Source organism: Chlamydotis macqueenii, chromosome 24, assembly GCF_036417535.1.
Source record: "Chlamydotis macqueenii isolate bChlMac1 chromosome 24, bChlMac1.mat, whole genome shotgun sequence".
Lineage (NCBI taxonomy): Eukaryota > Metazoa > Chordata > Aves > Otidiformes > Otididae > Chlamydotis > Chlamydotis macqueenii.
Window position 1 is genome coordinate 1,701,085 of NC_141579.1, and position 26,416 is coordinate 1,727,500.

Consider the following 26,416-nt stretch of genomic DNA (forward strand, 5'->3'; position numbering starts at 1 on the left):
AAATGCCAGCGCCAATCTGGGTCCTTTTGAGCAGGAGGAGTGCTTTGGGGGGCATTTCCTCACAGGCTGACCCTAGCTTTTGCTTCAGCTTTTAATTTATAAATAAAATGACAGCGAGACCCGCTGGGCTGCTGGTTTTGACACGGTTTCGGACCAGTAACTCCGAGGGGCTGCCAGAGGGGGCGGCGGGGCCTGCGGAGCACGTCGGCTGGGAGCCCGCGAGGGATTTTGGACTCACCTCCTTATCGGGTGGGGAGAGCGAGGCGTACCCGGCCTTCCCTGCCGTGTAAAAGGTGGGGGGGGGCGGGCGCCCCCCACCCCAATAAAGAGCTGCACATCCCTCGGCGACCGCTCCTCCCCGCCGGCAGGGGGCGCCCCGCCCTCTTCCGCCCTCCCAGCAGGGGGCGCTGCTCGCGTTTCCCCCCCCACACGCAGACGTCCTCCCCCAGCAGGGGGCGGAGCGCCGCGTTGAGAGGCGCGCTCTGATTGGCGGCAAGGCACCCGGCGGAGCGGAGCGGGGATGAGAGCGGCGCTTTCATTGGTCGCGGGGACCCGATGGGGGGAGTAAAGACCCGGGTAGGGGGGCTCCCCCCCCCCTTCCCTGTGGATCGGGGCCCCCCCTCCTTGCTCCCCGGCCCCCTGACCTGGCCGCCTCCGAGTCTTTTCTTGAGGATTTTTATGCCCCATCTTCGCGGGCGGAGGCGTTTCAGCCAATCAGCGTGCGGCGCCGCCGCCGGTTGCCAGGCAGATTATGGTAATGAGGTCCGGGCGGCCGCCCCCCCTCCCGCTCTGCAGCTACCATTGTGAGGTGAGGACAGGTGGGGGGGTTTGGGGCCGCAGCGGGGCCGGCGGCGGCGGTCGGGACGCGGCAGCCGCACGAGACCCCCTCAGGTAACGCGATGGGACGGTCCGGGAGGGAAGCTCGATCCGGGGGCGCTGCGGGGACCCGCCGGGGGTTTTGGACTTGTTGTTTTAGTCGCACCCAAGATGGCGCCCGGAGCTGGCGGCTCCTTAGCGCTGGGGACGGGATAAACCGTTCGCTCCCGCGAGTGGGGGGGGGGGGTTGGGGCAGGATGCAGTCATTCCCCTTCCCCCCCCGCGGGAGAGGTACAGTCCGCTTCCCCCCCCTCCCCGCCCCAGCCGGGATCCCCCACCCGCCCCGGACAGAGGGAGAAGGGGCTGCCCCAACCCGTGTTTCCTCCCCTCTCTGGATGGTACAGTCCGGACCCCGGCACCTCAATGGCGGGGGGGTGCCGGAGCCATCTTGTCCCCCTCCCCAGCACTGTGGGGGCACCACCCCACCTCAATAACTCGGGGCCGCTCGCTTCCCTCTCCCCGTGGTTAGACCGGCTCCCCTACTCTCGGCTGCCGGGCCGTCCCCTTTCCTCTTGCCGCCAGCTCCCGTCCCCCCCCACCCCAGGGCCGCAGTGGTTGGGGCTGACTGACTGTTGGGCGCCCCCACGGGGGGCTGATGGCGACTCGCGCTTTCTCGGGGAGGGGAGGGGAGGGGGGGGGTTTCTCACACTGGGGAGCGGTGGCGGGAAGCGGGGCGCGGGGGCACCTGCGCCTCTTGATTGGCCGCGTGCCTCGCGCCCCTGCCTTCTATTGGCTTACTTAGGGGAGGGGGCGTCGCACCCCCCCCCTTCCTCCCTCCCCGGATTGGCTGCGGGGGGTGGTGGCAGTGGGGCGCGGAGGGTATAAAAGGGGGAGCGGGTGACGGGGAGCCGCAGTCTGGGCTGAGGGGAGGGCGGGGGTTGTCATGTCTGTGGGTGGCGTTTGGGGGGCCCTTTGGGCACCTGTGTCGGCCCCAGCGGGGGAAGGCTGCGGTCTGGGTGGTCCTGGGGCTTGGTGTGGAGGGGTGGCAGCCCTTTCCCCACCACCTTGAGGCGCTGGGATGGGGCTTGTGTGGATAGGGTCACCCCAGAGCAGAGCGGGACCAGGCCGGTGGGTTCGGGCTTTCTGCTGGCTGCCGTTGCGTGAGGTGGGTCTGTCCACGGAGGCCTGAAGGAAAGGGCAAAGGCCCTTGTGTTAGCAGAAGCAGCTTCTGCAAGTGGAAGCTGCCGTGTTTGCCACCCCTCTGCTAACGCTGGTCTTGGTGGTGGTGGTTGCTTCTGCCAAATATGCTGGTCCCTGCGATCTGAGATACGGTTACAGCACATGGCTGTTGGGTTTTGCAGACCTCTTGCTGTCTAGATTTTGGTGTTGAGTTGCTGTGCCCCTCCACCTGTGCTACAGCTGCGTTAAAAAACTGTTTAATGGGAGCTTGTTACATTGGAATGGAAAAACGAGGTCCTGGTGCTCTGTGGTTCAGAATTACTCACCCTAAAGGGACAACTCACCCTTTATATGTTTAGTTTCCCTGTGTGAGACATTTTAAGCTCTGCCCGGTCACCTCTTACCCCTCAGCTGCTCATTGCAGGCCCTCAGAAGGGGTCTTGCAGGTGGCTGCAGGTGGGAGTTAAAAACCTGGTTTGGGCTACTGAGCTTCGTAGTCCCCAGTGAAATGGACGGTTGTTATTTGTGATGCACTTTTGGTACCTGCGCACCAATCAGTCTAGTGTGTTAATGATACACTTGTGGCTCTTTCGGGGCTCTAAAGAATGAACAAGCACAAAGCTGAGTGTCTAGAAGATGGGTATCAGCATTTCTCTTTCAGAGTTTCAATGGGAATAGAGACTACACTGAACTTCAGCTTCCTTCTATTACTTTTTCAATGACTGAATTTTCTTTTTTTCCTTTCTGTTGGTTAAGTTAGATGATGAAGTGCTACTGAATCATCAGCTGATTTTGTAAGAGTTCCTTGCAGTTTTTTTGTGGAGATAAAATAACTGGCACCCTCAAGCCTTCTAATGCCTTCATTTCCGGGGAAAAAAAAATATAAGAGAGTATATTTCTTGAGTCAGTCCTTAAGTGGAGAACTTACCTCCTGAATTGTGGTGCTTTTTGGCACTTTGCTGTAAGCATGCTTCTTTTGTGTGTTACGTGTTTAAAATGGAGATAGCTTTATTACCTTGATTATGAGATATGGATGTAATTATGATTATTTTCTGATGGAGTAATTGACAGTTGTTTGGTTTTTTTTTTTTAGAGAGAAAAGGGGTATGTGATGTCGCTTCCTCTCCTCTGGCACCCTTAATACCAACCTGCAAAGAAAATCCCTGGGTGAGCTCTCTTCTGACAACTTGCTCTGCAGTCAGCAGCTACTTCACTTGTGTTTCTAACAACCCGCAGCTGCTGTCAGCTGTGCAAACTGAGTTTTTATTGACTTACAAGTGCGTAGCTAATTACAGAGGCTGCTTTAGTATTGTGAATTCTGTTTTGACTTTGACTTAAATGTGAGATCAGGTCTATTTGTTATTTTATCTCATGCTAGTAAAACTCAACTTCAGTTCCTAAACTGGTGTTGTATGTTAAGTCTCCACCTCTTTTAATGTCCAGCTAGCCTGCTTTCTTCTCTGTGGCCTGTAGTAGCTCAGAAAAGCAGCTGTTCTAAAAGAGACGAGTTGTTTGGGGTTTTTTATGTGCAGAAGAAAGGTAGTTTTGTCTTTTGGAGAGCTTAAAGTAGAGCGGTGATTGAATTCAGAAGAGAGATGCAGAGATATGTGAGAAGGGTGGAAGAAGCAGCACCACCAGCCTGCAGGAAGGGGAAAAAAAACCTCCTCTAGTTGACGGTAGCTTTGGGAAGAGTTGCCTGGGCTGGAGAAGGCATAGGAGACAAAAAAAAAGGTGGCAAGAGGAAGTGGAGGGTCACTGAGCCATATGGTGGTGTTGGCATGGTTTTGTTTCCTTTCGGTAAAACCTGAGAGTGCCTTCTTGAAAGCTGCATACGCAGCAGTGGAGCACAGGTTTGGATAGAGGCTTTTTCTCTTCCTTTTTTGTCATGTTGTACTTTAAATATGTGTTTTCCCTGTTTTCTTGCTTTATCCCTCTATAATTTGTAAACCAGATAAATGAAGTAGACAGGGTCGCGGCCTCAAGCAGTTGGAAAGGGAGAATTGCGGTATGCGATAGTAACAAATGATGATACCGTAGGGACCTCAGAGCGTGAAACGTTGGGAGGAAGAGGACGTGAAGAACGTGGTCACGCATTCGGGAAGCTGAGGATGGGAGGAAGAAATCAGTTGCTGGAGTGGATATGTAGGTGTTGGGTAAATGGGGAGAGAGGTGACGATGAAGGGCATGTGCGTATATGGAAAAGTAATTAACTTGTCTCTTTCCTCGCCGAAAGGGTGAGGAAGAGATACTGTGAGAAACACTTGATCTTGAGACGAGAATTGGGACTAAACGGAGATGTCCTTATAGCAGGAACTGCATCTCCAAGGAGTTCTCCAGCCCTCAGGGAGATGTCAGCCCCCTCTCTTGGGGCTCACTTGGAGCACTTGATTATCTCCCCTAGTTTGTGTTAGAAACGGACTTTTGGCTCCTTCCCTGATAACTTTGTGAGAGAATAGTTGCAACAGGTTGTTGTGACAGCTTGGACACAGTAGCGGAGGACTGGCCTTGAAGATCTAAGAGGTCTCCTCCATCTCCTTGTTGCTTTGATGATGGATGTGCCACAAGGATATTGATAAATCGATTCATTATGCACAATTTGAGTGAAGAGTGAGTTTGTGTTTGGCTGAGCTCTTCTGTTTATTACCTGACTAAATAAATTAAAGCCATTTTTCCAGTTGTGGAAAATAAATAATCCTTGCTGCCCAACCCTATGTATGATTTCCATTTCTAACTCCCCAGTAAAACATAAATATCGTGGTTATATATTACCTGATTGTTAACGTTCAGCCAAAATGCACCAGAGCCAGAGTTCCTTGAAACAATATGTGCTTTTGATGGATGGGGATGCAGAGGAGGAGGAGACGGCAGCTGTGACTCAGTCCTCAATGAGGTTAGGGACCTTCTTGCTGCAGTGAAAGCGCCTTCTTGCCAAGGGATCTCAGGAAATGCACCGGCTCTGCCTTCTAGGCAAGCCGGGGTAATTAACTTAAGTGGGGGATGAGGCTTTTTGCAGATAGATGTGATGTTCCTTTTGAGAGTAATAAATCATTTTCACATTAAAAGCTGGAGGAAGACCCGTCGTCGTAAAAACCCCCTTTCGTAACAATTCCTGCTGTCCTTGCATATGGTTGGCGGTGAAAAAGAGCGGTCGGTGAGCTCAGTACTTAAAAGATTAAGCTAATAGCCCCTGCCAGTATTGCTGCAGGGAACCCCAGTCTGCGCGCGAGCCTTTTACGCTGGGGAGTAAATCACATTAGCTGGGTTATGCACCATTATTGCGAAGTGGATTCTCATCTGAGATACTGCAGTGGCTTTATGGCTCCCTGAGCAGGGAGGTGGACTCTTCCCCTTGCCCAGCTTTAATATTCCCGCGTTCCTGTTGTCTCGGAGAAGGGACAGAAATGGATGCTTGGCAGCAGCTGGCTCGGGTGCTTTCTCAGCAGAATATCCTTAATTAGGCTTGGAGAGGATGAAGTCCCCAGAGATTTTATCTGTCTACCTTCTTGTGTAGTCCCAGCATTGAAAGAACTTGTTCCTTAATAGCAGGTATGCCAAGAAAATATAGTCAGTGTTGATTTTTTTTTTTTTAGTGATGCTTTTCTCTGAATTTCAGAGCTGAACTTCCCGTTAAAGCACCATTTGAGTTCTCTATATACAGCTTGTGTTAAATTTTGTTACAGGCCAAATACAACGTAACAGTGGCTTTGCTGCTGTTGGAGGTTTTCTGTTGGAGCACGGTTCACTCTGACTCCTTGACTGTGCTCCAACTCTACATCAGCTGCTTTCTAGCTGTGGTTAGCACCAGGTTGCTCCTGCACTCCTGAGCCTCGCCGAGAGACAAGCACGGCCCTGCGCTGGTGTCACTTCCGAACTCGGAATGCGCTTCCGCCCGTGAAAAACGTGAGCGCGTCACAGGGAGCTCAAGGGTAGAACTCCAGCAAACAAGGCAGAATGAGCTTATCTTCTGCTGGAGGAGGGATTTTGTGCGCCAGGATGTGCAGCAGAATCTGGATACGCGCAGGGTAACATCAGTGTTGAATTTAGATGTGCCTTTCTTCTAAAGTAACGGAGGTTTTGCGGGTTCTGGATTCACATTATGTCTTGATTCACGTTATATATGACACGCTGCGTCCTGCCGCTGACGTACTGGAGTGATACTGGGTTATATTTACACCCAGTTCCATTTCAGCTTGTGTCATCACCCAGCATGGACTGGGCGAGGCGTGCCTGCTATTTTGGGGAGGAAAATGCTGTCTTCACAGTTACTCTGTATGGTTTAGCATCTCACGTTGGCGTTGCTTCTTGCTCGTGTGCGTGACGGTTATCAGCTTGTACGCAAACATTGGGGTGGCGACAGAATTGCGATCGATATATTTGGTCTCATCATGTGTATGTGTCCCCTTGACGCTGCGGAACTTCCCGTCGTGGAGCTTGCCGTGGCATTTAGCTTGTCTGAAAATGCCTGATGCGTGTGAGGTGCAGGGAGGAAAATCAACAGTTGCAAAGGATAATCCATGGACAAACAGCGTGTAGAGCAAGCGGAGACAAGCGGACAGTGTGCCTTTGCATGCCATGCTGATGCCCAAAGTTTCAGAATTTATTTCTGCTAAAAGAACACCAAAGCTTCCAGCTAGACCCTTTGAGAAAATAAATATTTTCTTTACCTGTATCTCCCAAACTTCTACTGCCAACAGGCTTACTGTAGATGAACCTAACGTACGCATCACGGTTCTTCTGCAGCTAATTTAAAAAATTATTGTGGCTACGTGCTGAGCTGGACATCTGCCGCGTCCTTGTGCAGCGAGACGTCTCTGCTGAGAGGAGACCACAGGGAAATCATTTAAAATCTTGAGGCGCCGTCAGTGTCACAGCTGTACTGGATATCGAGAGGGGGATTTAAAGAAGAAAATAAGATCATGCACTGACTTCTCACTCCACGCATCCACGTTTCCAGGGAAATGCGCTTTTCTGTGTATTTTGGTGGTGACAGAAGTGATGAGAATTGACGGAGATCCAGTCTTTGGTAGGAATGCATGCCGGAGGGGCAGATCCTAGGGTGTATTTGGAAATAACAGAAGTTGAAAGCATCAGCAAATGTTGCGGCTCATAATGTTGTCTGGTTGTTATTGCTAGACGACTGGCTGGGCTGAGCAGTGTGGTTTTTTTTGTTTCGGTGAAGAACAGCAATAACAGGACCGTTTATAGGAATTACACCACCAAACCACTGAATTTGGCTCAACCTTGCTTTTTTTCCCCGAGATCTGAGATTAGCGTTAACCTTTAGAACCACATCAAAACCTGAAATTACTGTCTCCTGCTTTCTTTTCCAACTTTTCGGTACTGTATTTTTTTTCATTTATGAAGCTTACTGCCCAGTTTTGCCTATTAAAGACCTGTCCGAACCTTTCGGTCTCCTTTCCGCTCAAGTTGTAAGTTATTTGTGCCAGAATGAATCTGCAGGAGTGAGTCAGCATCTTCCTTCAGACCTTCAATATCTGCTCGTAGGGAAGGTCGGCCAGAAATTCTGCTACTTGTTGCACCATGTGGAATTAGCCAGAACCGTGCCTTGCTCTTAATTCAATCCCTGGTTAATTTAATTACGTTCTTACTAACGGGATAATTATATTTTTAAAAGCCCAAACCGCCCAAACTTGAAACCTCTCGTGTTTATTTTTATTTTTCTGACCTGTTAGGTAATTGATTAAACTACTGGCTATTGTTAGTGCAATTACCTGAATTGGCTCTTGATTAATAATGACAGTCAGGAAAAAAGAGCTGTTTGGGATAAACCAGCCAAAGAAAACCAACAGGACAGGCATTGAATTTCACGTGAAACTGCTGCTCGGATTATGTTTCTGACATAGTTCCTCTAGCTAAAGCGCTGCGCGCAGGTGCAAGTTTTCCTTTCCTTTTCTCCTCAGTGCTTTTTCTGGATGTTTTATATCAACCCACGTGAATGCGGGGAGGAGGATTTCTGATCCTTTACCCCAGCACCGAAGGATGCGTCGCACCGCTCCTCAGTCTCTGCTCGCGCGGTGAACCGCCTGGCGCGTGCGTACCGCCTTGCTTGGCGTGAGAAAGCAAATGTTAGGCTTTAGTCACCAATAACAGCATGACTTACTGTCTGGTGATGCCCAAAAATATATTTTCCACAGTTTTTCTTTGTATGTGTGGAAGTAATTTTTTTGTTGTTGTTGTCATGCAGTTCAGTGACGTTAGCCTGAGACTTTTCTGCGCTATTGATTTATATGTTCTGGCCAGGACTCGGGGCTGCAAAGCTTACTCGTTGCCGGCAAAATTAGAAGGTAAAAAGTGCCTGCTGCTTTTTTTTTTCCTCTCCTTATCCTTTTTTTAGCTTGTCAATGACGAGCCAACTGCTAGCATTTATGGGAATAAATTCTGACTAAAATAATTTGCATTGAAAATGCAAATGAATGAAAGCGTCAGCAAGGAGCCTTCTGCTTTCTTCCTGGTGCACAGACGGGATGCTGGCGTTGGATCAGCCCAGCGAGGCACTCCGTATCAAATAAAGTTAATTGGACTTGCTGAGAAATTAAATGGGCTCAGCCTCATGCTAATTCCCGGGCCTTTGATTTAATACGACGTTAGAGACGGAGGATTGGGAAGGTGCTGAACCTCTGACTAAACCAATCACCGGAGCTGTAAATTACGCTTCTGAGATTCCCAATGGCAGATTTAGAGGCCCCGATAAAATTGCAGGAGGTGAATAAAACCTGGCTTGGAAGCAATTTGTCAGGCTCTTTGGGCTCGCATGAATCAGAGTTTAAGTTTCATTGTTCTTTTTCTAAAAGTTGTCTATTGTAGCGCTGCCTGAATAGCACCCGGGACTGCGGTTTTGCACAAGGTGAAAGCTGCCTGTACGTGTAAAGCCAGTTGTTCCGTGAACAAAACCTCTTTCACGCAAACTGAGAAACCGTTGATGCATCTCTGAATGTGGTGTTTTCTTGTTGGAAGCTTAGGGCCGATTTTCTGCATCATTTATTGATTTCTGGGCCTGTAGGTGCCAGAAGGAGGACGTGTAGAATATTTTGTGGACTGCCTGTGGCCAAGGAAAGACGTACAGGAGGAATTCAGTCTAATCTTTCAGTGCAGGAGGCATTCAGGATAATCCTTCAGCGCAATCGTAGCGATGGTTGACTTGTTTCCTCCTTAATAGGACACGGAAAGCATTGCACAGCAGAACTTTAGCGTGCCAAGCCTGCTTTACTCTGGCAGCTGATGAAGATACCTCCAACCCCTCTTCTGTGTGTGTCACATTGCTTTAATATCTCCATCTCTTCTTCTTTTTTTCTTTTTATAGCCATGTTACTGAAGATCACCTTGTCTTCTGGAAGCAGAAAGACAGTGAACAGATGAACCTATTCAGCCAGACATCCCTCCGGTAGATCTTGCTCATCATGGAGCACCACGGCGAGGAGGAGATGGACTCAAAAGAGGAAAGTCCTCAGGTGTGGGCTGACTCTGCTGAGCAGGAACAGAATACTGCTCAGGTGACTAGTGCCTCCCAGAGCTCTCGGGCTGAGTTGAGTTGAGCAAGCAGGCGTTCTCATTTGGCTGTTTCTTATCTGCTGGAAACTCAGCTTTCGTTTGAGGAGAAACATTTCTGTGATGATTTTGGATTAAAGCTTCAGAAAGCGAGCTGTGCAAACTGCAGCAGTGAATACACAGTCATCTCAAACGAGCTGAACGAAACCGGCCGGTGGCTGTAGAAGTTTCAGTGTCCAAACAGATGTACAGCTATGTGGGAAAGTGAAAGGATTAATGAATATTAACAAAATCTGGGGTCTGTGGCAGCCCGTTTTGATGGCATCAGGCAAATCAGTTGGAATTGTGGGTGGACCTTGGGGAAAGCAATGTGAATAATATTTTCCAGTCAGACGTCGGGGTAGTGGGGAAGGGAGAAATGTTAATTGTAGTGATTAATACAGTCCAGTTCTGATGTACGCAGCTAGTCCCTCTGTCTGAGACAAAGCAGCTGAGACTTACTTTCCTGCTAACTGTCCTGTTTTACCCATGCACCGAAAATAGTTTTCGGTATGTAGAGTGTCAAAAGAGAAACGTTTTCCCATTCCCACTGGAATTAAGTATTCTAGCTTGTTGAAATGATCATAATGTTCTGTCAAAATCAAGTTGTTTGGATTTAAACTGCTGCCCTAGACGTAACCTGTTCCAGTAGTCCTTGGAATCATTGCTTAATCTTTTCAGTTATATTTTTCTCTGCTGAAATAGTTGAATTTCCTACTGAGACTGTATATACGTACAACAGAGAAGCAATCGAACGTGCGCTGTTGCTTCCTCATGATAGGCGCAATGCTATTACTTGAAGCGGTATCACATTTAATAGATTCTGTTAGCCGTTCATCAGACAGAAAAAATCACCTCCAACTGCAGAACTAGCTGAACAAACTAATTACCATAAATCCAGAAAGGAATGCGAGATTAAAGGGAAACAATACACCGATACATTCCCTAGAGACACCAGTTCCAATCTGAACTTCTTTTCTCTTACAAATTTTGAAAGCGTTATGCAAGAACTAAGTATGGGAAGATGCCCTTTCTACCAGTTAGGTCTTGAGTTAAAATGCAGAGTGAAACCAGAATGTGATGGTAGTTTATATCCAGATGGGTACGCTGCTAGCATAATTCATTGAGATTTTAAATGTATATTATACAGTGAGCTTATTGTTTTCAAAACAATTGGCTGGGTAGTTGGGACACAAGGTACTCTGCTTTCTAAGGCACTTTGTAACCTATGTGTCTTGTGTTGTTTCCCATATATTTCACTACAGGATCTGATTTGTTTTTTCTTTTTTTTTTTTTTTTTTTTTACTGCCCCCAGGTGCACTTTGTCCCTGAGGGGGGCACGGTGGCACAGATAGTGTACAGCGATGAGCAGGACCGTCCCTCGCAGCAGGTCGTCTACACGGCGGATGGCACCTCCTACACCTCCGTGGACACCTCGGAGCACACACTCGTTTACATCCATCCAGTGGAAGCTACGCAGGCATGTGTGGTTCTGAGCCCACCCCATTTTGGCACCTAGAAAGCAAAACAATCTCGTTTGAGATGAAAGCCAGTTACCAGCTGAGTGGTGTGACTGGAAAATAGCAGGCAGTTGCTCTTAACGCTTTTATCTGCCCGTTGCGGAACAGGGACTTCATGCTGTTCATCTGTCTGATGTGCAAATGCAATAATCAAAGGATGTCAAGGCTCTGAACTATGAAACGCTGGTTATTTCACTGAAGGTGGATGAGATTATGGTTCAGTCAAAGATGTTTTCCGAAACACAGATAATCTCTCCAGAAATTCTGCCTCTGTTGTATTCAGTGCAATGCTAAGAGTGATCTGTGTGTCTTTGGGAAGAGTCCTTGTTTTGCATAGTACAGTTCTCATAATTGATAGTTACAATAACAGTCACGTCTTTTCGCAGAGGATCTCAGTGTACGCAGTCTAATTTTTTAGTCTCTCTTCAGAGAAGTTGTTGGTTTTATAGGCCTAGGTTCTTAGTAATTATATCAAACCGCTTTTATTCTCTGACAGCACGTGTTTATATGGGTTAACACAGTGTGCATCGGTACCTCTGTGCACAGATAAAAAGAGAGGAACAGGCACGCTTCGTTAGGAACGTTTTACATTGCCGTCGCTGACGGGACCGATTAGCAATGCTACAGAGCGCGCGTCCTTGACGTCGGCAGCAACGCCGGCGTAGCCTTGTGTGGCGCGGTCTCTCTTGTGCAATTCTGGGCTGTTACATAAAAATAGTTCCTACGTGGTGGGACATTCAGAGGCGATGAGAGACTTTGAGAGGATATCTCCCAGAAAGTTACTAACCAAGAAGTAACTCAAACTCTGAGTCTAAAAAAAAAAAGTGTAGTATGAAGACGCTATAATGCAATGAGATGAAATAATCAGAGTGCTAGTGGGATTCTTCTTATGCCATGCTTTATTTTGTTGGAGCCAGACTGCTGCAAGCTTAGGTATTTCAAGTTTTGCCAAAGCAAGCAACAGCTGGCCTCAGTCGATGCTTAGTTTTTATCTAAGTTTTTCTTTTTCTGTGGGGGAAGCCCGCCCCTCAGAGCTGTTCTTGCACGCTACTGTAAGAATATTGGAGTTGCCGTGTCCTCTTTGAAATTAAAAACCCAACATCCTGGCTGTATCAATGTGTAGAAGCATGCAGATGTCTTGTGAGTTTGCAGAAAGAGAAAGCTAGCAGTTATCTATCCTGCCCTCAAGTATTATGTGGATTTGAGATAGCTGTTGAATTTCATCCGGTAGAGATTTATCAAATCAGCAATTGACAAAGTGATTTCTGTATGGAAAAAAAAAAGAAAAAAAAATCCTGTGAAACATTTTAGGTTTATAGATGAAAAGTGCCACATAAATATATTAACTTTTTATCGAGCACTACCTAATTTTAGTTTAATTTCTACACACGTAGGTCCACTTGAGTAGGTTGAACTAATCTACTCTGATAATAGGCACGTTATAAGTTAGCGAAGGATCAGATGTGGATCACTTCTTGGTGGCAGGGTAATTTTTGGGTGAGTTGGGAGTACACAACCCCGAGGCCGGTTTGATAAGCCTTTTTCACTTTGTCTAGACTCTGTTTACAGATCCGTCCCAAGTGGCTTACGTCCAACAGGATGCCACCACGCAGCAGGTGAGTTCTTTTCCTTGGGCGTGAAACTGTTGCGGAAGGTAAAGGGCCATGGTTGTGGTGGCAGAGCGTAGTAAGCTCTCTCTGAATTTGTCAAATCGCAGTCTTTTCATGGATCAAGGGCAAAAAGCCGCTATTGCCTTGGCTAGCTTCTGCATGAATAGCAAGAAAAGTTAAGAGAGTTTGAGTGTATTCTTTTTAATTGATGTTCAACAAAAATATTAATTTACTGCCCTGGATATAGTAAAAAAAAAATCTTTTGACAGTGTCCCTTAAGTTAGCAAGCTGATGTGGCTGACTTTATTTTGATGTGTCATCCTGGAAGGACTGATTTTGCAATTGTCCTCCTACAGGTTCTGATCTAGGCACCTTTAAGTCCATAAAAGGATCTCAAGGGATAGAAATTTTGGATAAAACTCCAGGTTTACTGGAAACTTTGGAGGAACTTACTTGTAAAACCTGAAGAAGTTCAGTTACTGGCTCTCCTACCTTACCAAGGCGTCCCAGGTCTGACATGCTGGCCGGTGTGAAGTGGGCTAGGAACAGAATAAAACTGGAGCTCAAATTTATAAAGTTTTGATGGATCTTTGAGGGCTGCGTTGCGGTAATCAGGTGTAGGTGCTTTCAGATCTAGATCTCTAGATTCTGAACGGTTAGTCCCTTGTTATGGCAGCTCCTGCCTTTGCAGGTGTTTTTACATCCACGTTTCACGTGGGACATCCCTAAACTGACAACAAATGCTGAAATAATAATTAAAGTGCCTCTTGTCTTTCAAAAGAAATTGTATTTTAAGAAGAAATTGAAAGGTTTGTTTTTTTTTTTAAATAATACTTATATTCCTTGCAAGATCTGAGATGGAAATGAAAGTAAGGGTGTGTTTGAAGTGCGATTAGTAGTAGGGAATGCTAATACGAGGTACAAATAGACACAAGGTTGTGTGAACCTCACTGCCGGCAGACCTGGAGGTGTGCCGTTGAATAATGACGCCTTTTCTGGTGCCACTTGGCATCAGAAATGTCAATACCAGACAGCTTGGTTCAGCTGTCACTGTGGCGGTTTCCTCCTCGCTGTCACGTGGTTTCCTGACTACTTTTTGCTGTAGATTTTAAGCAGTTTGCTAAATTACTCTTAATGCCTCTTTAAACAAAACTACATTTGCAGTTTTAAGACTATCTATATCCTTACATTATGGATTTTTCTTGCCTGCTCCTTCACTGTTGGCACAACTCACCGTTCTCAGTTTTATCTGATGTTATTTGTAAGACAGAGGATTTAATTTTAGCGGAAAAGCTGTTTAACAGTCAGAGCCACAAACTAGAAGCCACGTGATGTCAGCTGTAGACAAGGATGAAAAATCCTGCAGGATAACTGTGCAAATGCCTGTACAGATAAGCAGGAAACAAAAGAGAGGAAAGGTGATTTCAGGGATCTTAATTCTGCTTTGTTTTATCACTGAATGGATGGGAGCAGTGTGGTAATATGCATTAATTTTCTTGTTACTACACACACCAAAAAAAAAAGTATGAGAACAACCAAAAATGTATAGTGTGACCAAATAACGTAAAGAAAATTGTTGGAATCCCATCATTTCAGTGCTTGATCTTCCAACGAGATCAATATGCCATCGTGCTTTTCTAACGGATCTTGGTTGGCTTGTGAGAAGGAAAGATGAGCAAAAGGAGGAGATGGCTGGTTCTCCTTCTTTACCTTTTCTCTTAAAAAAACAAACAAACAAAAACAACAAAAAAAAAACCCAACAAAAAACACCCCCCAAAAAATATACCAAAACAAACCCAGTGAATTTGGAGATAGAAGAGAAAAAGACCACATATCACTGATTTTACCAAGAGCTACAGAGCTCCTCACATCTTTTTCTAGTGCAGTTTGAATCTCAGCTGGATAGAACCTTAATTTAAAGCCAGAAGTGGGAGATAAGAAATTCAAAAGCTACGAAATCTGGACTGAGTCTTGAAGCCTTTCCCTTTTCCCTGGATCGGCAGGTTTTGTCCAAGTCCATCACTAAAAAAAAAAAAAAAATGCTGCAATTTTTGACCTAACGTGGGACTCCAGGGAGCTTTGCATGCAGGGCACTGCCCAGATGTAAGCGACTGATGGAAATGACGCAGTGCTAAAATGAGTGCCTATAATTTTAGGTAACTGTGCTCTTGCCTGCTGCTGCTCAGAGCATGAATCCCACCAACCTCTCCGTGCTCGGCAACGTTGCCGAATCCCCCCAGCAAATGGCTCTGGAGCAGGGTCCACGAGCAGATAGAGTAAGTTGCCAGGCACCCTTTCTCTTTTCAATGTACGAGTACACCGATTTCATTGCTCCGTTGTCTCAGGCGGTGAAACGGGTCTGAGCGATACGGGAGGAGGTGCGAGAAAGGCGTAGCGCAGATTTGTACTGTCTTTCATAGTCTCGCTGTGGAATGTGTGGGGGTTTTTTTTAGGAGAGATCATGTGTTTAATATACGGAGACACCTGTCTTCAGCAGCCCCCTTAAAATACTCTTCTCGGCTTTGCAAAGCAAAGTTGACAGAGGGTGTCATGTTATCTCATCCCTTATTGATGTGTGTGCTCTGGGGTTTGGGTTTGCTTGATTGAACGAGAGAAAAGATAACGTGCTGAAGTGCAGGATTCTCTCACTTGTACAGGAGAAGTTAAAATACAGCCTTAGGCTCTAGATAATTTCCACAGAGCCTGGACTTTGTTTCAGACCTTCTCTTGAGGGTCCAGAACTTCTCTGATACGATTTTCTTCTCTCGAGCGGTCAGTCCTTGATCGTATAGCGCTAAGTAGTGACACAGAGCTGTCCTGGGTGAGGCTGTCAGGAGCAGCGATGCAAAACATCCCTCAGCAATTGTTTATCACGTTGCTTCACTTTCCCCTCTCCTCCTTTCCGTTACCAAAGGAAGCAGAAAGGGTAGACTAGCAGGAACCTTCATCGCTCCTCTTCGTAAGAGTGTTTTTCATGAATCGGTTTTGATTGTTTGTGAATTCTCTCCTCAGGCATCGTTACCGGTGCATAACCAAGTGTTACCTCCTATGGAGGCGGTGGATGGTTCTGACCCTTTAGTACCTCTGCAGAATCCAATGGGAAGGATGGAAACAAAAGAGGAAGATGATGAGGATGAAGATGAGGATGAAGATGGGGAAGACACTGACATGGATGAATGGGATCCAGATCCACCTCGACCCTTTGATCCCAATGATTTGTGTAAGCATATGAAGCAGTATGTAGCATATTGGCTGCCCTACTGTTTTTTTTTTTTCCTCCTTCCCCTCCATCAGCTCTAGTAAACAGAATTGAAAACCATCCAGATTTTAGCAATAGTAGGTAAAGCCCTTTATACCCAGAAATGTAGACTCATATTGGGCTGCCTTACTGAAAAGACAAGGGTCTGTGACATCTCTGAGCTGTTTTGTTCTTCATTTTGCAGGAGGCTGCCCTCTCTAATCTTTTTAAAATGTAGACAGACTCTGGGAATAAATGTTCCCACAGCTGAGCCCAAGATGTTTAGAGAGAGATAAGACTCTCTTCCGAGCTGGTGCGTGAGTGTCTGCCTGACAGTCATGTCCTCTCTGACTTTGTGTTGTAGGGTGTGAAGAGTGTAACAACGCGCATCCCTCCGTGTGTCCCAAACACGGACCTTTGCATCCAATCCCCAACCGGCCTGTGCTGACCAGGGCGAGAGCCAGCCTGCCCTTGGTGCTGTATATAGACAGGTTTTTGGGAGGTGTGTTCTCCAAAAGGCGTATCCCAAAACGCACGCAGTTTGGACCTGTGGAAGGACCCCTGGTTAGACAAACTGAACTCAAAGACTGCTATATCCATCTGAAGGTAAGGGGGGTGTGTGTGAGAGAGGAAGAGGGATCAATTTGTGCTTAAGCTTTTGATTTTCATGAGTTTTGTCGCCCTGCCTTGATCAGTTACTTCACTGGAAATGTTCTCTAGTTACTTCCGTCTCTGAATGTAACTCTGAAATACCCAGATTGCTTTGGCCTGGAATCTACTCCGTTATTCAGGGAGAGACAATAATGGTGGGGAATATTCTGGCATTCTGGTGTTACGATATATAGGATACATAGCGTGGAATGCTGTGAATCACTCTCGTGTGGGCTGAAGCAGCATCTGGACACAAAAATAGCAGCCCCATCTGAGGATGTTTTGCATCCATTTTTTGTGTCATGCTGTAACTTCAGTTAAAAATACATTTCTTCTGCTTTCCCTCCTCTCCCACACAAGGTGTGGGGAGAGGAGATATTTTTCTCCCCTTCCTCATGCCAAGCTATTGGCATGTGATGTAATGGGTTTGATGCACTTCTATCCATTTATTTACTGGCTTGGATGTAGGAATTGGTTCTTTATTTGCTGGAGATGAGGGCAGCGGTCTTAGGAGCGCCAGTCTCTGATGGTCAGTATCTGGCAAGGAAGCTGTGACCACAGGGCAGATTCAGTGACCCAACAGAAGTTCAGCTAAAGTGCGACTTCAGCTTGAGGCAGTGTCACGAGTCAGGAAGTGAAAGGAGAGGTGGGTCTGCCAGTTAGAGACATTTGATGTCACACAGGCTACTAAAGCTACAGCTTCTCGTGCCTCATTTATTGCCACGTGTCAAGTACTGTGCCTGAGCTTCTTGCCCTTGAAAGCCGTGGAAGGGTCCATTGTGTCTCCCTCATTAAACCTCAACCTGTTTTAAAGTATTTTTTCCAAGTGCTGCCTGTTTCTGGATCCCTGTTAGCAAAGAGGAAAAAAATTAGCTATGCCTTCATTGCTTTCCTGATGTAAAAGTTGCATGGTCACAGTAGCTTTTTTAGAAACTCAAATTCTTTTGAACCTGCTGCCAGGCAGTTCCAGTCACATGTAATTGGATTTTGCTACAGGTGTCTCTTGATAAGGGTGACAGAAAAGACAGAGATTTGCAAGAGGATCTGTGGTTTGAACTTTCTAGCGAGGCTCTTTGTAACTGGATGATGTTTGTGCGTCCAGCTCAAAACCATTTGGAGCAGAACCTGGTAGCGTACCAGTACGGCCACCATATTTACTACACAACCATTAAAAACGTGGAGCCCAAGCAGGAACTCAAGGTATGGCATCGCTTGCGTTTCGTGACTCATTTTTTTTCATTTGATTAAATCAAATCTTAGAGCTGCTACCTAGTAAGTGCATCTCCAGGTGCCAGAAATCATTGCTGTCAATAGTTTTAGGGCTTTTTTTTTTTTTCTTTAATAGAGCACACGATGGCCTGCATCAAATGTCACTGAAGCCAGTAAGTAGTTAGCCACCGACTTAGGGATTTTAAATTGGCTCAGATATCAAATAAGGAAGTTTAAAATAAGAGTATATAAATGACTTGTCTGTCGCTGTCATGCTTTATACTGCGTATATTTTGCCGATGCGATCTGATTTTTATTGCAGCAGTTTTATTCTTTTTAGTTCTGGGTGCCCTTTCCAGTTAGTCCTGTGTGCCCTTGACTTGTTTTCTGATGCCTTAAGTGAATATGGTCTCTCATTTTACCTGGCTTTCCTGGAACTTTTGAAACTTTGCATGTGGAAAATGATAAAAGGCTGTTGTGACCTCCCTGTGAGTTACTTTTTGTTCCCTCTAAAAATGTATTGGTTACTTTGAGCTCAAAGCAGCGTGGCTGGCTGAGATGGCCTTCATTTTCAACATCTTTTGGGAAACTGGGGGTAACGAAAAAACTTTTCTATCGGGAAGTTTTGTTCTTCGAAACTTTTCTTGCATGTAAATTTCAAACATAATTTTCTCAACAGTTTTTAAATCCATTTGAAGTCAGATTTTAATTAAATCTGTACAGACCTGTCTGTAGAAGCACCATTTTTCTTGCTTCACGTGTTAGTAGCGTCTTTTGGGATAAATAAAATTGGTTTGATAATTGAAAGTGAATTACCAGGGCTCTGTAATGGGTTTTCCTCCCCAAGTGGATGTAGGGCATCGCTATAAATTCTGTCCAAAGACTGCACTAGGAGGATCAATCGGTCCAAGTTGAGAACTTCAGTCCTGCATGGCAGGTGAGTAGTCTAGGCGCTCCAGGCTTTCTTCTTTGTCCAGCTAGCGAGTGAAGTAACACATGCCTGCTAGTGAGTCCTTGAAGGAGTTAGAAACGCCGCTCGCCACTGCTAGGAAAACGCCTGCAGCCCATTACAAGTTTAAACATTTTTTTTTTCATGCTGAAAATCCGTTCATGCCTTCTTTAAGAAATCTCTCTTGAAATGGAACCTTTTTCATCAAACAGTAAGATAAAAAATGAGAAATAATGCAAGAATTCTCAGTGAAATCTGAGCATCTGATATTAGGCTGTAATAAACTCTCTTTCTGCCTCCTGTGGTTCTTTTTGATGATGATTTCCTAAATCCTCTTTATAAAGAAAGTGGGTTCAGCACACTGCAGCCTGGCAGTTCTTTGTTTTGGGAAGCAGGACCATATTGCTCCAATCCATCAGAAGTTCTGAAATAAAAATTTTCAGTTAGTCTCTGTGGACAGTGCTGCTTATTGTCTATGTGAAGAGAGCAGGAAAGAAATGGGGAAATGACCAGAATTAAAAACTTCTCCATTCCTCTTGGCACAACACGTAACAGAACTCTGCTGACATTGATCCTTTACGATCGTACAGTTGGGTCTAAAGAGATGAATCTCATTTCCTTTAGAGCGACTGGTAGCCATGTGTGAGGTTAATATTCATATTAGGTGGCTGTGCCTTAAGATTCAATGGATATGCTTTCTGAGCAAAGCTCTCTTATTCCTCAGTGGGGGCATATTGATGTCAACAGGCTTGATCGTTGAGGAAGAAAGGAGCAATAAGTTAGTGGTTAAGGCGAGTGAAGTAAATATATTGCTTAAAAACCATTTTCAAATGAATTCCCCTTAGCTCTCGCTCCATTTAAGTGTTCTCTTATCTTGTGTTCCTGCTGCAGGTGTGGTACGCGGCCTCTTACGCCGAGTTTGTGAACCAGAAGATCCATGACATATCTGAGGAGGAACGGAAGGGTAACTTGGGCTCTTCTACTCTCAGTTTTCTCAGTGTGGTGGTGGCTCGGTGTTGTGCTAAGTCACAAGTACATGGCTCCCAGAATTTCTGCTAGGTTAAGGGAAGTCAAACCAAATCTAGATTGTATTATTGGGACTTACTTCTGCTAAGTCTTCTCTTGCAGATATAAAAATAAATTAAAACTCTGCCTCAGTTTCTGGGAAGCCTTGGGTTGCTGCTGGGAAGAAGTATGTTTCTGTACTCGATGTCTAACGTTGAGTGTGTGTCATAAACCGATGTGCTGCTGCTTTAGATTGAGAAACTTCTCTCCTAATATATGCCAGAAACACAATCCTGTAGGTGCTCTTCCATACCAGGGTATATTTCAAAATCTCCCTGAGTTTAAAGCAGTGTACAGCGCCCGTTCTGCGATGAGCTGTAGTCATGCCACAGCGCAGAGGGGATAAAAGCAAAGCTAAATGGAGCCGCGCTGGGTATTCTGCGGTCTGTCTAACCTTCAGGGGAGAAATATGGCCCACAGAGGGCAGAAAGGCTTGGGGGGGGAAAAAATGAGGCGTTTAATTAGTGGTGACTGAAATGCTGTTGTTGACATTTCCAATTGAACATAGTTCTCAGAGAGCAAGAGAAGAACTGGCCCTGTTACGAGTGCAGTCGTCGTTTCATGAGCTCGGAGCAACTCCAGCAGCACCTCAACTCCCATGACGAGAAGCTGGACTTCTTCAGCAGGTACTGAAAGCTTTAGCTTTGTCTGTGTATCGCTACGTTGCTTCCCCAAACTTCCAGAGGGGGTCTTTGCCCTACAGATCTTGCTGACCGACTTGGGTATCCGTGAGAGATACCAGATGGTACGAATATGGCACCAGGAAGCTGATCGGTGTAAGAGACTTTGCGCAAGAAGTAGCTTGAGGGAAACTGGTTTGCTTTTGTCATTGTTTTTGGTTGGTTTTTTTTGTTTTTTTTTTTTTTGCCAATAACTTAAATTGCAGTATTTCAGTACCACCGCATGGAAATAGCGATGTTTTAGATGTGTGCAGATACAGAGCTTGGAGAACAAGACTGCTAGTGCTTTGGCTTCTTGTTGGGCTGGCAGGAGAGTTTATTTATCCTTACCTATTAAAAGCTGAATCTACAACCATCCATCAGAGAGCAGAATGCATTAGTGTCGTCTTTTTCCTGAAACCTAGCAAGTGGCTGCATTTTTTTTTTTTCTTCATTTTTTTGACACAGAAAGTTGTTCCCTTTGGTTTACTGCCCAACGTCAATGGCGAAGTGCCTTGTTGGGGAGGAATGTTATGGCTTTGGGTTTTAAATTCTGTTTCCTTGTGCGCTTTTTCCATCTAGCTGAAAATGCTTTCCAGCACACTGTACGCTGGGGTGTTGGAAGTGAAAGAGTTGCCATGGCAGAGGACTTGCTGAAGCCAGTAGTCCTCTCGGTCCCATGATTACTGAAATAAATTTTAATACGTTCTGGACTTTGATTTCTCATAGAGCACAAAATAAATAGATAGCAGCCAGTATCCCTTTCTTTTTTTTTTCTTTGCTGCCAGCAAAAAAGGTTTTATTATTTACTGCAGGCTGTTCTTACTGAGTTGAATGGGTGAATAGTGATGCGGAGAAGGAATGCATAAAATTAGTGGAGATTTCAAATCCATCTTTTTTTTTGTTTTGTTTTGTTTTGTTTCTAACCTGGAGCACTGTGTATTCTGCAGAGCCAGAGGCCGAGGTCGTGGGCGAGGAAAGAGGAGGTTTGGACCAGGCAGACGCCCAGGGCGCCCTCCCAAATTCATGCGTGTGGAAGTAACCAGTGAAAACGGGGAAAAGTGTGAAGAAGGGACGCAGGTATATTTCTGGGGACGGAGAGGAGGAAAAAAAAAAAATATTATGTGGGCTGTAAACTCTTGACTAAAAGAACTTGGGGCGTCAGTGCAAATTGAGAGTGTGCTTTGGACTTACACCCAAGTAATGCTTGGTTTTCTAGCTGTGGTTCTTTGCCAGGGGAGCACACTACTTGTCTTCTATAAAAACTGTAAAATCACTTGCATTTCTGCAGCAACTTTCATCCCAAAGCACTTAGCAGTGAGATAGGTCACTGCGGCAGTTTAGCAGCATCACAGAAGTAATTTAGACAGTAAAACTGTAATGGGAATTTAGGTTCCTATTTGTCCTTTCTGCAACGTGAGGTCAGAGCCTGCTCTTCTCACTGTTGCTGGTAGAATTAAATCAGTTTGAGCTAGGATTCTTTATGATGTTTTAATATTAACAAAAGGGCCTCCCGTAGGCATGCTTATTGCAAAATGTCCTCTTGCGGCTGCTGGTTATATTCTGTAGGAACCTAGTGTGATGCATTTAAGTAAAACGCTGAATTCTCTTTGCTGCCCATGCTTAGGTTACCACCAAGTCCTTTCATGAACGGTGTCAGAAGGGATCAGCGGCTCTGTTTTATGACTTAGCCGAAAGCTGATATCTGGAGTGGTAATTTTCCTCTGGCATCTCGCTGGGTCACGGTTCAGTGCTGACTCAGAGGGAGGAATGTATACGTCGCCTGTGAATGCCTGCCGCTCTTTTTCTGAGCATGCAGAATTGCCCGAAATGTTGCTTTAAGTGCAGACAGCTGTGAGATCACCCTCTTTGCAAGCTGACATGACACAAGCCAGCTCTATTTAGACAAGTAAGCATAATGCTGTTCCCAAACCCTGAACCCCGGAGAGATGGGGCTTACTGGGCGCAGTCCTGTGCTAACGTGTCTGAATGGCCTCTGGACTGGATGTGGCTCTCGTCCTACCAGTTTGGAGTACGGCCCAGAGCTAGCTCACGTGTATCTATACAGTCGAGCAGCACCATGATTATGTCCCAAGCTTTTGGAGGTCTGCCCGCCTCACTGATGACGAGACAGGAGTTCATCTGCCTGAGAACTCGAGACTCGGGATGCTGTGAGCACAGTTTAGCGTTGGCAAGCGTGGAAACTTGCCATCTAGACCAGGACTGGACATTTGGCTGGTATATTGCTCCCCTAAGTGTCTCTGTCTGGTAAGCATTCGTGGTTTATAGCAGCTGCACTTCTGGCACCTCTGTTTTTCTTCTCCCACACCTGCTTTTGTGCTTTGACAGTACCAGCCTTGAGCTGACATACTTCTGGCGCTCTGCTTTTAAGTTTCCTCAGTTGCATTAAGCGATGTCAAGTAAGGATCTATGTTTTCCTCTCGTAACACAAGAGGATTCCGTCCTAGAGCAGTTACTGGAATTTCCATGGAAAGAATGTAGATTTTTTGTTGTTGTTGTTGTGTGCTTCCTGCTCCCAATGCCCTCACTTTCCTTTTATCCTAATGCAAAAAAAAAGGAGGAAAACAGCTTTATGTGGTAAATAGAAGTGATGTATGCAGCTGGGTAGGTGAGAGTACACAGAGCTTGGAAACTGGATAGCAAAACACACAGCGCACAGTATAACGATCTCGTTTGTCACTCTCCAGTTGGGCACTCCAGCTAGCTTGTTAGAAAGGAGTAACACTGCGTAACAACACGTGATGATCTTTCAAAGTGACAGCACGTTGGCTATTAACAGCTGTGTCATTTGGACTGTCGGTGTCTGATGATGGCCAAGAGAGTCGCCTACCTGTAGCGCTTCTTCCGTGCCACTCGAAGTTGTTGCTGTAGGTGGAGGTGATCTGCGGAGTGCATCAGTGGAACACAGTAGGAAAGTGTTAGCGTAGGCACGTTTTGTTTACAGCTTGTGATTAAATGTGTAGAAATCTTATTGTCTGCTGAGTATTATCGAAGCGTTTTTCAGTGGGTGGGGGGAATAATCACTGGTTGTATGATTTGCGATTTCAGGACTTGCTGCATTTTTCCAGCAAGGGGCAGTTTGATGAGGCCGGACAAGCCGCGCTGAACGGGCTGGAGCAGCAGGAACAGACTGCGGTGCCATCGGAGACGCAGTCGGCACTGGAGCAGCAGTCAGAAAACCGCCCACTGCAAATCCAACCGCAGCACGATGAGAGCACGGTGCCTACACAGAGCACCATGACAGCAGATGACATGAGGCGAGCGAAGCGTATCAGGGTAAGCAAAGAGGACGGCGGCTCATGTCTTTCCCTCGCCCTCTCCATTTGCTGTAACCCAGAGAATGCCAGACCTGCCTGCCAGGACCAGCTGGTCTTTCTCCCGCTGTCGTATCCTTTTTCAAATCCCAACTAAAGCATCTCATTCCCAGCCATTTTCTTTGAGAGGAAGACAAATCTCATGTAAAGAACTGGTATCTCATGAGGTGCTAGTGAGAACCAGTCACCAGTTGGAGCTGGTTCAATTCCAGCACAATAATTCTTTCGTAGAAGCAGGGTCCATCCAAGCTGGCAAGCAGGAGTGCTTCAAACAGCCGGCTGAATCATGGTGCTGTGGCACAGAATGATGACTTGTTCACAGCACCATCTGTCTCTCTCAGAACTCTTTTATTGCAAATAGTTGCCAAAGAGGAACCACAACCTCAGTTTAGATCCATTTAGTTGACAATGTTGATGAGATTTAGTGATAAAAATCCCTTCTTGGGGTAGAAAAACCTGCCTGTCATTGAGATTAAAACCTGTGCGAAGAGCTTTGTGTACTGATAGCAAACGCTTTGAGCCTGAGCTTTGTGTCAACTGGGTGAGCTGTTTTGGGGTTTTTTGGGTGGTTTTTTTTTTTTTTTTTTTTACTGTGTGTGGGAGGGAAATGATTCAAGCAAATAATCCTTCAAGCTGTGTAAGTGTGAGATTGGTTTATTTAGTCGACAGTTTTTTCTTTTTCTTCCATGTGTAAAATTTTGATTACAGAAAGGAACAGCTGCAATTGGGGTAAGGCTTCATTTTTAGGGGATGAGAAAGGATGAGGAAAGAGAGGAGTAACTGTTCCATATAGGAAGATGTTGAGCCAAATTTTGCTCTCAGTTTATAGCAATAAGTATGTGAGACCGGTGGTGGTGTTACCCCACAAACCCAGCAGTCTATCTTGAAGGAAGAATTTGGCTCAGGCGCATTAAGACTGCAGGGTTCTTAACTACGTAAAATGCTTGCATTCTCTGAATGACCAGTTTCTACCAGTAACTTGATTTCCATATGTTAAAAGCTTGGGGGATTTTTACTGGTTGTATTGAAGGCCTGATAACAGAGTACAGAGACAGATGCTGAGTTTTTGACAGTAAAGAGCACGGGTATTTACTGCTTACGATACGCCACAACTTCCTCAGTAGAAAGTTGAAGCTCTGAATGTGATGGGAAGAGAAAGTGTTGCCTGTTTTCCCCAAACTTTCGAACCCAAGATGTGAACTTAAGATCTTAAACAGTAAGAGTGGGAAGAAAGGGACAGAAATTCCAAAATTATGTGTTTGTCTTGTGACTTAGCTTTTGTTCCCTGGATATTAATCACAAATGGATGACAACGAAGAGGAGTGCAGTGGTGGTTTAGTCCTTGGTGACATGTTTGTTTCTCCAAACCTCCCTAACTTCCCATACATTTGGCAGCTTGTCTTCAGCAGAGTCCCGGAGCTGTTTCAAGACAGGGGCACTGGCAGAATGGCAGATGGGTGGTTGTGTAGCACCTTTCCGTATCGCGTCAGGCTGTGAGCAATGAGAACTTGAGATACCAGTAAACCAGCAAGCGTTATGTTTGAAGCACTGAAAAATCACAGCAAGCTCTGTGAGCACTCATTCCATTCAACTATTCACAGCAACTTCTTACCATAACACGCGCTTAACATATTAAGCAAGCAAACATTTGGTTTTAAGATGTGTAGTGTGTCATTTACTTCCAAAGAATAGGTAGAAAGTCTTGACTATTGATGATATGATCTGGAGACCTGTGTAACTCTAGTTCTTCCTTATTACCCACGTAGGATTTAGTTTTCAAAAACTATTTAAGGCAGTGATGCTTCTGAGAGTGCTTCGTTCTAGCTGGAAGCACTGATCTCTGCTGCCCCAGCGTTCGTGTTCTAGTAGGATCAGTTCATTTTTCAGCATCTGCTTCAGAGCTTGTGGAGTTTCCTTGGAGATCAGACCTTTACTAAAGGACATGGCTGCCATATTTTTGAAAAGAGATACACCTACGCTTCGAGATACTCCTGTAACAAATTAGAGGAAGGTTTGGTCCACAGCCAAAATGAATACTTGTTTTTAATTCAGTTCTAGGCAGTGTCTATGGGCTGATCCCAGAAACATCAGTATTTCCAAATGGCTTTCTTTTTTTTTTTTTTTTTTAACCATGTACAAACCTGATCCTAAAATGTCCTTTGTGTAAGTGACTGCTTTACCCAGAGGAAGCAACTGGCAGGGACGTGATTTGGAAAGCACGGTCACTTCCTTCATGCTGAAAGAAATGCAGCCGGTTGTATAACAAAGAGTACAAACAGCAGGATAAGGTTAGAAGTCCCTTCTTCACTTTTTCACTCTTCTAATCCTTGCCCTCTTGTCATTTTGCCCTAATTATTCCCTCCTGCTAAATGCATTTCGCCCTCGCTGTGGCTCTGCAGTACGCATTACATCATCATTAATCAACTCGGAGAAAACGTGAAAGGTCGCAAAACACCTTCACGATGATCTGCGGTTTTTATCTCTGTCCTTTAACTCCCCATGGGCAGTTACTAACTACAGGGGTAAACCTTGGAGATCAGCTTAGTCCTTCCTGAGGCAAAAACCTCCATGGAGTTTTGCTTAAGTAAACTCTAGCTAGAAGGGCTCGCCCTCGTAGTGACCCGCAGAAGTCAAGGCTTC

The 26,416-nt window shown here is 45.7% G+C and overlaps 1 protein-coding gene across 9 annotated transcripts in view; it reads left to right on the forward strand.

Moving 5' to 3' along the window:
- The first annotated feature begins 684 nt into the window (after nucleotides 1–684).
- PRDM10 (PR/SET domain 10) overlaps nucleotides 685–26,416 on the forward strand; it is a 38,033-nt gene continuing 12,301 nt past the window's right edge. For 2 of the 9 annotated variants that reach the window (XM_086766235.1, XM_086766243.1), the window contains exons 1-13: nucleotides 770–891; nucleotides 3,089–3,162; nucleotides 9,317–9,506; nucleotides 10,856–11,020; nucleotides 12,617–12,676; nucleotides 14,827–14,946; nucleotides 15,683–15,890; nucleotides 16,273–16,514; nucleotides 17,556–17,759; nucleotides 19,609–19,681; nucleotides 20,291–20,408; nucleotides 21,392–21,521; nucleotides 23,511–23,738. In XM_086766235.1, the coding sequence (XP_086622361.1) occupies nucleotides 9,414–9,506; nucleotides 10,856–11,020; nucleotides 12,617–12,676; nucleotides 14,827–14,946; nucleotides 15,683–15,890; nucleotides 16,273–16,514; nucleotides 17,556–17,759; nucleotides 19,609–19,681; nucleotides 20,291–20,408; nucleotides 21,392–21,521; nucleotides 23,511–23,738 (1,641 nt within the window). In that variant the 5' untranslated portion in view covers nucleotides 770–891; nucleotides 3,089–3,162; nucleotides 9,317–9,413. Of the gene's footprint in view, nucleotides 892–1,782; nucleotides 2,957–3,088; nucleotides 3,163–8,200; nucleotides 8,301–9,316; nucleotides 9,507–10,855; nucleotides 11,021–12,616; nucleotides 12,677–14,826; nucleotides 14,947–15,682; nucleotides 15,891–16,272; nucleotides 16,515–17,555; nucleotides 17,760–19,608; nucleotides 19,682–20,290; nucleotides 20,409–21,391; nucleotides 21,522–23,510; nucleotides 23,739–26,416 lie in introns of those variants that run through there. The other 7 variants (XM_086766238.1, XM_086766237.1, XM_086766241.1 and 4 more) reach the window with 7 other exon arrangements.